Source organism: Elephas maximus, chromosome 10 (genome assembly GCF_024166365.1).
Source record: "Elephas maximus indicus isolate mEleMax1 chromosome 10, mEleMax1 primary haplotype, whole genome shotgun sequence".
Taxonomy (NCBI): Eukaryota; Metazoa; Chordata; class Mammalia; order Proboscidea; family Elephantidae; genus Elephas; species Elephas maximus.
In genome coordinates this window covers 36,805,849-36,818,369 of record NC_064828.1, presented here as the reverse complement: position 1 = coordinate 36,818,369, position 12,521 = coordinate 36,805,849, and the positions used below count along the sequence as shown (strand labels likewise).

The 12,521-nt window shown below is 42.6% G+C and overlaps 1 protein-coding gene across 1 annotated transcript; it reads right to left on the bottom strand.

Annotated features, from left to right (window-relative positions):
* Window positions 1-7,249: 7,249 nt before the first annotated feature.
* Window positions 7,250-10,853, bottom strand: LOC126084307 (cathepsin G-like). The gene is made up of 5 exons (XM_049898814.1): window positions 10,749-10,853; window positions 9,137-9,284; window positions 8,577-8,712; window positions 8,110-8,364; window positions 7,250-7,677 (listed from the first exon to the last, which is right to left on the bottom strand). Exons 1-5 carry the CDS (start codon window positions 10,801-10,803, stop codon window positions 7,522-7,524), a joined length of 750 nt encoding a protein of 249 aa, XP_049754771.1. The 5' UTR covers window positions 10,804-10,853; the 3' UTR covers window positions 7,250-7,521.
* Between the last annotated feature and the right edge of the window lie 1,668 nt (window positions 10,854-12,521).

Below are 12,521 nucleotides of genomic sequence, written 5' to 3'. Positions count from 1 at the left end.
TATCCACGAGCAACGTATGTTCTTCCACTTATGTAAGTCTCTTTTGGTTTCTTGCAGAAGTGTACCGTAGTTTCCTTTGTATATCTTTTACATCTCTGGTAAGATTTATTCCCAAGTATTTTATCCTCTTGAGGGCTACTGTAAATGGCATTCATTTCGTGATTTCCTCTTCGATGTTCTTTTTGTCGATGTAGAGGAATCCAACTGATTTTTGTATGTTTATCTTGTATCCCGATACTCTGCTGAACTCTTCTATTAGTTTCAGTAGTTTTCTGGAGGATTCCTTAGGGTTTTCTGTGTATAAGATCATGTCATCTGCAAATAGAGATAATTTGGCTTCTTCCTTGCCAGTCCGGATGCCCTTTATTTCTTTATCTAGCCTAATTGCTCTGGCTAGGACTTCCAGCACAATGTTGAATAAGAGTGGTGATAAACGGCACCCTTGTCTGGTTCCCGATCTCAATGGGAATGTTTTCAGGCTCTCTCCATTTAGGGTAATGTTGGCTGTTGGCTTTGTATAAATGCCCTTTATTATGTTGTGGAATTTTCCTTCTATTCCTATTTTGCTGAGAGCTTTTATCATGAATGAGTGTTGAACTTCGTCAAATGCCTTTTCTGCATCAATTGATAAAATCATGTGATTCTTGTCTTTTGTTTTATTTATGTGGTGGATTACATTAATTGTTTTCTAATGTTGAACCATCCCTGCGTACCTGGTATGAATCCCACTTGGTCACGGTGAATTATTTTTTTGATATGTTGTTGAATTCTATTGGCTAGAATTTTGTTGAGGATTTTTGCATCTACATTCATGAGGGATATAGGTCTATAATTTTCTTTTCTTGTTGTGTCTTTACCTGGTTTTGGTATCAGGGATATGGTGGCTTCATAGAATGAATTTGGTGGTATTCCATCCTTTTCTATGCTCTGAAATACCTTAGTAGTAGTGGTGTTGACTCTTCTCTGAAAGTTTGTTAGAACTCTGCAGTGAAGCCATCCGGACCAGGGATTTTTTTAGGGGGGAGTTTTTTAATTACCTCTTCAATCTCTTCTTTTGTTACAGGTCTATTTAGTTGTTCTACCTCTGTTTTAGTTTAGGTAGGTAGTGTGTTTCTAGGAATTCATCCATTTCTTCTAGGTTTTCAAATTTGTTTGAGTATAGCTTTTCATAGTAATCTGACCTATTCTTTTAATTTCAGTTGGGTCTGTTGTAATACCACCCATCTCATTTCTTATTCGGGTTATTTGCTTCTTCTCCTGTTTTTCTTTTGTCAGTTGGGCCAATGGTTTATCAATTTTGTTGGGTTTTTCAAAAAAACAGCTTTTGGTCTTGTTAATTCTTTCAATTGTTTTTCTGTTTTCTATTTCATTTAGTTCAGCTCTAATCTTTATTATTTGTTTTCTTCTGGTGCCTGTGGGTTTTTTGTTGTTGTTGTTGTTGCTCTCTTTCTATTTGTTCAAGTTGTAGGGATAGTTCTTTGATTTTAGCCCTTTCTTCTTTTTGGATGTGTGCATTTATTGATATAAATTGGCCTCTGACCACTGCTTTTGCTGTGTCCCAAAGGTTCTGATAGGAAGTATTTTCATTCTCATTGGATTCTCTGAATTTCTTTATTCCATCCTTAAAGTCTTCTATAATCCAGTCTTTTTTGAGCAGGGTATTGTTCAGTTTCCAAGTGTTTGATTTCTTTTCCCTGCTTTTCCTGTTATTGCTTTCCACTTTTATGGCCTTATGGTCAGAGAAGATACTTCGTAATATTTCAGTGTTTTGGGTTCTGCTAAGGCTTGCTTTATGACCTAATATGTGGTCTATTCTGGAGAATGTTCCATGTACACTAGAAAAGAAAGTATACTTGGTTGCTGTTGGGTGGAGTGTTCTGTATATGTTTATGAGGTCAAGTTGGTTGATTGTGGCATTTAGATCTTCCACGTCTTTATTGAGCTTCTTTCTGGATGTCCTGTCCTTCACCGAAAGTGGTGTGTTGACATCTCCTACTATAATTGTGGAGCTATCTCACTTTTCAATGCTGATAGAGTTTGTTTTATGTATCTTGAAGCCCTGCCATTGGGTGCACAAATATTTAATATGGTTATATGTTCTTGGTGTATTGTCCCTTTAATCATCGTATAGCGTCCTTTCTTATCCTTTCTGATGGATTTAACCTTAAAGTCTATTTTGTCAGAAATTAGTATTGCCACTCCTGCTCTTTTTTGATTGTTGTTTTCTTGATATATCTTTTTCCATCCTTTGAGTTTTAGTTTTAGTTTGTTTGTGTCTCTAACTCTAAGATGTGTCTCTTGTAGGCAGCATATAGACGGATCTTGTTTTTTAATCCATTCTGCCACTCTCTGTCTCTTTATTGGTGCATTTATTCCATTGACATTCAGGGTAATTATGGATACGTATGAATTTAGTGCTATCACTTTGATGTCTTTTTTTGTGTGTTGACAGCTTCCTTTTCCCACTTAATTTTATGTGCTGAGTAGATTTTCCTTATATATTGTCTTTTCCTCATATTCGTTGTTGTTGATTTTGTTTCTGCTGAGTCTGTATTTTTCCCTTGTATTTTATTTTGATGAGTAGGATAGTTCGTCTCCTTTGTGATTACCTTATTATTTACCCCTATTTTTCTGAATTTATAACTAAATTTTATTTCTTTGTATCGCTATATCTTCCTCTCCATATGGAAGGTGTATGATTACATTTCCTAGTCCCTCTTTATTATTTTAACATTGTCTTCTTTTATATAATAACATTGCTGTTACCCTGTGTTGGGATTTTTTTTTTTTTTTTTTTTTGGATTTCCCTATCTAGGTTGACTTCTGGTTGATCTGCCCAGTGTTCTAGTCTTGGGTTGATACCTGATATTATTGATTTTCTAACCAAAACTCCCTTTAGTATTTCTTGTAGTTTTGGTTTGTTTTTACGAATTTCCTCAACTTGTGTTTTTCTGGAAATGTCTTAATTTCACCTTCATATTCAAGAGACAGTTTTGATGGATATATGATTGTTGGCAGGCAATTTTTTTCCTTCAATTTTTTAAATATGTCATCCCATTGCCTTTTTGAGTCCGAGCTTATTCTTATTGGCTCTCCCTTGTTGGTGACTTTTCTTTTATTCCTCGCTGCTCTTATAATTGTCTCTTTATCTTTGGTTTTGGCAAGCTTGATTATAATATGTCTTGGTGACTTTCTTTTAAGATCTGCCTTATGTGGAGTTTAATGAGCATCTTGGATAGATACCTTCTCATCTTTCACAATATCAGGGAAGTTTTCTGCCAACAAATCCTCAACAATTTTCTCCGTATTTTCTGTTATCCCTCCCTGTTCTGGTACTCCAATCACTCACAGGTTATTTCTCTTGATAGAGTCCCACATGATTCTTAAGGTTTCTTCATTTTTTTTAAATTATTTTACCTGATTTTTCTTCAAATATATTAGTGCCAAGTGATTTGTCTTTGAGTTCAGAAATTCTAGCTTCTACTTGCTCAATTCTGCTCCTCTGACTTTCTATTGAGTTATCTAATTCTGTAATTTTATTGCTAATCTTCTGAATTCCTGATTGCTCTCTGTCTGTGGATTTTTCCAGCTTATTAAACTTTTCATTATGTTCCTGAATAATCTTTCTGAGTTCTTCAGTTGCTTTATCTGTGTGTTCCTTGGCTTGTTCTGCGTATTGCCTCATTTCCTCCCTGATGTCTTGAAGGGTTCTGTACATTAAACTTTTGTATTCTGCATCTGGTAATTCCAGGAATGCACTTTCATCTAAAAGATCCCTGGATTCTTTGTTTTGAGAGCCTGTTGAGGTGATCATGGCCTGTTTCTTTATGTGACTTGATATTGTCTGTTGTCTCTGAGCCATCTATAAGTTATTGTATTAGTTTATGCTTGCTTACTGTATCGTAGCTGCTTGCTTTGTTTTGTTTTGGTATACCCCTTTGGGCTGCTTGAGTGAGCTAGCTTGGTTATTTTCACCTTTGGAGCTCTGGTGTCCTGTCCCAAGCTGGCTAGAGCTGTTATCAGGTATATCGGTCTAGGAGTCCATTCAGGTTTCTTGTATGAATTCAGCTCAGGTTTCCAGGTAGCTGATATCAAGTATGTGGTACAGGCTCTGTCCTACAGTCTTAGAGGGGCAGGAGTGATTGGCGTTTATACCCGTATCTGATTGCAGCAGGGGGTCATGCTGTGAACAAGGCAGGGGCCTGAGAACCTACCCCCAAGTGTCTCTGAGGAAAATGCGTCTCTGTTCCCTAGAGTGTGCTGGTGGGTGGGCTCTGCAGAGAGACCATGGGCACCCAAAGATTTTGTTGTAAGGACTGGGAGGTACCAGTTATCCCTGGAACCCCTGTCGCGGGTGGCTGGGCAACCCAAGTGGAGCCACCAGTCCTTAGGTCCCTGTTGTGGGTAGGTGAGGACCTTGTTTTATAAGCAAAGCTGTGTGAAACGTCAAACACCCACCTCTCCACCGCACCGCTGAAATGGTTGGAGTTTGCCAACAAGGGCCTATTCTCCCGAAATAGGCCCACACAGGTCTACACAGAAGGGAAATGTGCTCAAGGTCCACGGACGGTTTATGCCTGGACAGGAGCAGCCTCTGTCCTGAGTTTCCCCAGTTAATGGAGCTAGCAAATTATCTTTTCCCTCCAGATGCAAATTTTTTCCTTCCCCAAGGCTGGGAGGACGGGTCCAGGTGCTCACCAGGGCCTATCTCAGGCCCAGGGATTCAGCTGCTGAAGCTGAGTTGGGGGTGCGGGGGGGGAAGTAAAATATACGCAAGTACTTAGCTTTTGCTGAGAGCGCCCTTCTGCTCAGGCTCCGGAAGTGTGAGTGTGCTGTGTGGCTGGCTGTTTCTCCCTGAGGGAACTGCAGCTGAAAATTAGTACCAGCCCGTTGCAGCCGCTGCCGCAGCCGGTCCTGCTCTGGGAATGGTGCTGAGGGCTCCCCGCAATTCAGGTCCAGTAACTCCTCTCTGCTTCTGAACTGCCTCTTCCTCCGCCTGCCCCTCAGTTCGTTGTCTAAACTTGCCTCTGATGCTCAGGGCTCCCAGCTTGTCACAAATATACTCCTTTCACTTGTTTTTTCGGGTCTTTGTTGTAAAGAGGGCTCGACGGAAGCGTCTGTCTATTCCGCCATCTTGGCTCCACCCTTGCAGCAGATTTGATCGGTGCAGTATGCCATTTGATTTCTTGACCTCTGTTTCCATGGGTCTTGATTGTGGATCCAAGCAAAAGGAAATCCTTGACAATCTCAATTTTTTCTCAGTTATCACAATGTTACTTATTGGTCTAAACGTGAGAATTTTTCTTTCCTTTAACTTGAGGTATAATCCATACTGAAGACTGTAGTCTTTGATCTTCCTCACTAAGTGCTTCAAGTTCTCTTCACTTTTGGCAAGCAAGGTTGTGTTATCTGCATAGTGCAGGTTGTTGATGAGTCTTCCCCCAATCCTGATATCACATTCTTCGTCACATAGTCCAGTTTCTCAGATTATTTGCTCAGGATACATATTGAATAAGTGTGGTGAAAGGATACAACCCTGACACACACACTTCCTGATTTTAAACCACGCGGTATCCCCTTGTTGTATTCAAATAGCTGTCTTTTGGTCTGTGTACAGATTCCTCATGAGCACAATTAAGTATTCTGGAATTCCTATCCTTCAAAACGTTATCCATAACTTGTTATGATCTACACAGTCAAATAGCTTGGCATAGTCAATAAAACACAGGTAACATCTTTCTGATATTCTCTGCTTTCAGTTAGGATCCATCTGACATCAGCAATGACATCCTTCATTCCATGTCCTCTTCTGAATCTGGCTTGATTATCTGGCAGTCCCCTGCTGACGTACTGCTGCAACCACTTTTGAACCACCTTCAGCAAAATTTTACTTGTGTGTGATATTAATGATATTATTTGATAATTTCCACATTTGGTTGGATCACCTTTCTTGGAAATAGGCATAAATATGGATGTTTTCCAGTAAGATGGGCAAGTAGCTGTCTTCAAAATTTCTTGGCATAGACGAATGAATGCTTCCAGGGCTTTGTCGTTTGTTGAAACATCTCAGTTGGTATCCCATCAATTCCTGGAGCCTTGTTTTTACGTCAATGTCTTCAGTGCAGCTTGGACTTCTTCCTTTAGTACCCTAGGTTTTTGATCGTATGCTACTTCCTGAAATGGTTGAACATCAACCAGTACTTTTTGGTACAGTGACTCTGTGTATTCCTTCCATCTTTTTTTTTTTTTTTAATAGCAGTTTAGATGAAGGATTACAGAACAAATTAGCCTCTTGTTAAACAGTTAATGTGCATACTGTTTTGTGACATTGGCTGCCAACCCCAGGACATGTCAACACTCTCCCCTTCTCAACCTTGGGTTCCCCATTACCAGCTTTCCTGTCCCCTCCTACCTTCTTGTCCCTGGGCTGGTGTGCCCATTCAGTCTTGTTTTGTTTATAGGCCTGTCTAATCTTTGACTGAAGGGTGAACCTCAGGAGTGACTTCAGTACTGAGTTAAAAGTGTATACGGGGGCCATACTCTCGGCATTTCTCCAATCTGTCAGACAAGTAAGTCTGGAATTTTTTTTTTTTTTTTTGTGAGTTAGAATTTTGTTCTACATTTTTCTCCAGCTGTGTCTGAGACCTTCTATTGTGATCCTGGTCTGAGCAGTTGGTGGTTGTAGCCAGGTGCAATCTAGTTTTGCTGGACTCAGTTGGGTGAAGGCTGTAGTACTTGGGGCCCTTTAGTCCTTTGGACTAATCTTTCCCTTGTGTTTTTGGTTTTCTTCTTTCTCCCTTGCTCCAGATGGTGTGAGGCCAGTGTAATATTGTAGATGGCTGCTCACAAGCTTTTAAGTCCCCAGAAGCTACACACCAAAGTAGGATTTAGAACATTTTCTTTCTTAACTATGTTTAGGGCCAGCTCTTTTGCCAGGATTGAGTCTGAACTCCTCTAAGAAGGTGGGGCCTCTTTCTCAGGAGAGCTTCTTCCCTCCTTCGGGCCATCTATTCTCCTCAGCTTACTGTCTCCCCTGCTTCCCCAGATGCATTAAGGAGTGGTAGAAGGGCATATCTCTCCCAGGTCAGGGCTTTTCAACCCTACCAAAGATTCTCCCTGCCAGATATTAAAAAAAAAAAAAAAAAAAAAAAATTTTTTTTTTTTTTTTTTTAAAAACATGGGCTGTTGGTGTACATAAGCACAGGTAGACAAAGGGGACAGAATTGAAATTTCATGAAAAGTTCCACTTTAATATATAATAATGGTGGCATCTCAAATAATTGGAAAACAGTGAAGTTTTAAGAGATGGGCAGAGGCAGGGGAAAAATGGATGAGGAGGAAGCAAGAAACAGTTGAAATGGGAACAGAGGTCTACCTGTTGCACATTTGTTGTGCACCGAATGGTGTTCTATGAATAAACAAGAAATCTGTTATTTTCGCTCTAGACATGGACATTTATTAAGGCTATGGCACTGTCCCCACCATTCGCCACCCCAAGGAAGAAGAGTCAGTCTTCCCAGTTTAACCCTGCTGTTTGAAGCGTCTCATTGTTCTGTTTATCCAGGACAAGAAGCTTGAGATCCTGATGAAGACTGCTGGAGGGGTCCCACTTGGTTTTCCATAAGAGACGATGCCCTGGGCCACGTTGTTGCACACGAGGGGGCCCCCGGAGTCCCCCTGTGGACAGAGAGAAGAAAAGGACTGAGCCATGCAGACCCCCTCCAAGGCCTATCCCTAAACCTTAAGCTCTCAGAAAGTAGCCAGTCTCCTCTAATTGAGCTTGAGGTGAGGGAAGTGGTGCAGAAGGCCAGCCTCTGGATCTTTCCATCATCGTGCTTGCTATCTCTATTTCCAACCAAAGCCACATTTACAAGTGCTGGCTATGCTTACTGTCTCTAGCCCAATGCAAGCCAAGGTGCTTTCACCTACCCCAGGAAAACTGCATGTAAGTGTGTGGTCAGATGCTCCTCATATTCCCCAGGGGGCCCTCCCTGCACTCTGTTCTGGCCCCCAGGCTGAGGACATGGAGAAGTAGTCTGTTCCTACTACTCCAGTTCTGCCCAGGCCCCTCTGTCCCAAGGCCATGTTGGCAGATGTCTGAATCCTTACCAGGAAGACAGACTTCTGCTTTCTTGGGTTTCCCACACAAATCTGCAATCGGTCAGTATAGAAACTGAAGCGAATGCGGCACTCCTTAGCTGTCTCCACTCTCAGCTGCACGTCCTGGAGTGTGCTTGTTCTCCTGTTCAGGCCAACCAGGCCCCAGCCGGCTGCAGTGCACAAGGCACCAGGCCTCAGTCTGGCCCGGGTCTGAGGCAGAGCCACAGGTCTCACAGCTTCATTTTGTCTGGCTCTAGTCTCCAGCTGGCAGGAAGAGTACAGGTATTCATGCCAGCTGGAGCCCCAGCCAAGGGCTTGGGGTCTGTTGCTGTGGACTCCCGCTTCACCCCATGCCCCTATCACCACCTTGGGTGATGCCTCTGCTTCCTCCTCCACAGTCCCAGGACACAGGGGAGTTGCCTCCATGGAAGGGGCCCACTAGGTGTGGGCGAACCATAGGGTCAGGCAACTGGTACCTGCAGCAACATGATGTCGTTCCAGTTGTTCTGAGAATTATATTCAGGGTGGGGGATAGTTCTGAGCACAGGGATGTGCTGCTGGGTGCTTTCTAGCTCCTGGATGTTGTGGGCCCCCAAGATGACATTTATGAGCCTGCAAAGGAAAGGTGGTCTAGAGGTAAGTGTGAGTCACAAGTGCTACAGTCTTCCAGCTCTGCAGGGCAGGTGGACAGCCCAGAGCAGGTAGGGCACAGCTGAGGGGAAATAGGATGGCCCTGGGGCTGAGCTACTCCATGTCTCTGCTTTTTCTCAGCCCTAAGTTTGGGATTATAGGGACACAGTGACCTTAAAGTTTGCTTCCCCAGATTAAATTGAGCCCCACCTCCACCTCTTTTTATTTTCCAACCATGTGTTCCTTTTTCCTTCAGGAGTGCCATTTGCACTGACCTGTCCCTTTCCGCCAAGACTTACTGGATCTCTTTTTCATCCTTTTATTGCCACAACCCTGCTTTCGCATGGCTCCTCTGATGAGCTCTTTTGGACCCTGTGTTACTGGCTGCCTCAGAGGGACTCCTCACCTTCCCAGGCAGTGAGCTGCTGTCAACACAAAGTCTTCTCGCACCAGGAAACCTCCACAAATTTTTAAGCCAGCCGGAGTCAAAATCTGAAGATAAGCCATATAGGGGTGGGAGTGGGGCCTGGCCTCTTGGCCTCCGATGATTTTCCCTGGAAGAAAGCATTTGGCATAAATCTTGTGCTCCCTAAACCTGCAGTGTGGCACCAGACTAGTGGCTCCAAGATTGGCGGGGGAGGGTTGGGGGGGTTGGAGAAGAGATGATGCAGTAGGGGGAGGGAGGAGTTGGAAATTGGTGGTGAGAACTGGGGTCTGCAGTCTGCAGGGCACCAGACACTGGGAGTGGACTCCAGGGCTCTGCAGGAAGCACTGCTGGCTTGAAGGGAGACTCATCCTCCTTCCCAGATCTACTCCCCCCACCTCCTGAAAAAAGGGGAGAACAATCTTTGGTCTAGGCAAGGCCAACTTCAGCCTCATATATCGAGGATATTTGCTCTGCGGTCAAGATCGACATCTGGAGGCCTCTGGAATGGGCTGTCCTTGGAATTTTCTGGTAGTTTCTTCCTCACGGAAGATCCAGATCCTTCTGAGTCCAGCTATTGCCAGCTCATGACCATCAAGGGATTCGTTTCTAAGGACCTGGACATGAGCTGATGGGACTGTTATTTTTGTATCCTTATCTCCCTGGCTTTGATGCTTGGACTGCAGAGTGAATTTACACAGCACATTTATATAGCACTCACTACATGCTGAACACTATTCCAAGAGCTTTATGTACACTAATTTAACCCTCATAGAAACTCTATGGGGTAGGTATCAATATTATCCCTGTTTTATAGATGATGAAACTGAGAAACTGTGAATTTAAATAACTTTTTTAAAGATACAGAATTAGAAAGTGACCAAGGCAGAGTCATAGCCAGGCAGACTGAATTCAGAGTCTATGCCCCTGACCACTATATAGTGGTTATTTGTTAGGTGGGTTGGGTCAGGGTGAGGAAAGGAAGGGCAGGTCTGTACATGGAACTTACCTAAACCATTGGTAACTATTGGGGAAGATGAGTGTGGTCAAAGGCCTGGAATGCAAGAAGATGTGGGAAGTAGACCTGAGGTGTCTTTACTGTGAGAGTGTTGGGGCCTTTGGGCCAGTGAGCTCACCAAATCTGAAGCAAAGTGGGCTTTGGGCTACTTTCCTGGCAGAGCTGAGAGACTTAGACTAAGAACAGCATAAAATTGCAATTAGCAACTGTGTCCTCCTATGAACACAGAGATACTTCCACCATGTCACACACTGCATATAAGCATGTTTTCCTCGGATTAGAGAAAGAAGGGATTTTATTGCTTCTCATTTCTAGCTTCCCTACTTTCACCAGAATTCTGTGACCTTCTTGAAAATGACTATCCTCAGATGACAAGGACATGACCCAGGGGAGGGAGAAAACTGACTTGGCCTCCTAGGGAAGGGCATTCCATTCGCATTGATTTTCTATTCAGCTTTAGACTTCAGAAAGTTGCTGGAGTGAAACAAGGCCAGGATATGTCTAAGGATGTGGCCAGAGGTACCTGGAGACACCATAAGAAGGGCTTTAAACCCTGGGGGGAGGATGGTCACTCACCTGCTCTAGTCCCAGGGGGTAGAAGAAAGACCAACAGGATCAGGAGTGGCTGCATCTTCCCTGGATGGCTACTTGGTCAGTTGCTGCTTGTGTTTCTGCCTGCTTGACTTTTAGCCCCAAAGAGAGGAAGGAAGGGGAGGAGCAACTGGGAATCCACAGTCCCATTCTCCTGTTGGAGCGATAGGTTTCATCACCCTAGCCTGGCCAAGAGGTTCCCCACCAACTGCCAGTGATCTGGGTGAAGACAGAACAATCCAAGCAAACATCGTGATCTCCCACACAATTTCTGAGTCAAGGCTGACAGCAGAAACAGGGACCCAGGGCAACCAGAACGGGGGTTTTGGGCACCTTGTCCCAGAACCATAAACCCGCTAAGTTTAATAATATCCCCAACAATGCATGAAAGCTGGAGGCTGCCTATGTACTCCCATTTCCATTCCTCCAGGATTAGAGCTTCAGTTCTTTGGAACTTTAGGGGTTCTTAAAATGATTGCAAGATTCCTGGATTGCTTATTCATTTCTAATTAATAGGAGTTCGATAAGTGTGCATAAAAGATGGGTGGGATATAGAATGAGGATACCAAGACAAAGTCAAAGGGGGCAAAAGAGGTCCTTTAGCCCAAAGCCACCTTGCTGAGAACCCCGCTGTTCCCACTTGTTCCTAGAAGTTGTCAAGGCAGATTGCGTAGCTGTTTTCCCTGAGTGGAGAGTGCTGCCAGAAAAAAGAAAAGAGAGAACCAAGGCTCATCCACTGATAATTACTTTTTCATGTCGCTTAAACCTTGACAAACACTCATTGAAAACTATACACAGTTGAAAAATTTTACTTTGTTTCCTACCCATGTGAAAACTCCCTTCTTTAGGTACTAGAAGATTCCCTGCACACAGAAAGGCCTAGTGACTTGATTTTGTTGAGAGTTGTCAGACCCTGGCTGGAAAATATCTAAGATCATCCTTCAACCATCAATACAAGAGTCTAGTCAACCTAATCCCAATTTTCTGCCTCAGGAGTGATGGCCTCAAAGAATAAGAAATGTCATTGCTGTGCCAAAGGCAAAGAACTATACCATTCAGCACTGGGACAAAGGCATACAAATCCTATCCTGTAGATTAAGTAGCACAATGTGTTGTTAGATACACTTAAAAAACATTTACAAGATTCTGTATATGCACAGAAAAACATAATTTGGTATAATTTTTGCAAAAATAACATTGAAGATCCACACAATTCTCAATATTTTATGAAGTATAATAGACTCACTTAAAAATCTTATGAGAGGAAGTTAAGGTCCCTCTTCTCATATATAGTATACACATTTTTTTCATTTAATTTCAGAGCTACACAAAACTTAATCCTTCTCTAGTATCTCCTCTAAGACTGCAACTTCATGATATTTCATTATGGGTCTGAAAATGAATATGCAGAAAAATGGGGGAAAAGAGAAAATATAATAATTTTATTAGTGCCTTAGCATATGGAGCAATTTTAATATATTAATTTTTTTTTTAGAGAATTCTGGTTTCTATTAACAGTGACCTAGGATTTAATGCCAACCTTCCCACTAAAACCAACCAAAAACGAAGCTGTTTAAAAAACCTAAAAACCTTAAAGTCTCAAATAACAGCTAAGGCAGAAATGATTATCAGGTCAAAATTGAAAGAAAATGGGATGCCAGTTAGGAAAGGGAGCATAGAAGCTGGTTCTGTTTTGAGGGAATTCCTGAACTCACAAAACTTGAACTTCTGCTTTGATGACCATATAAGGTGAAGGGT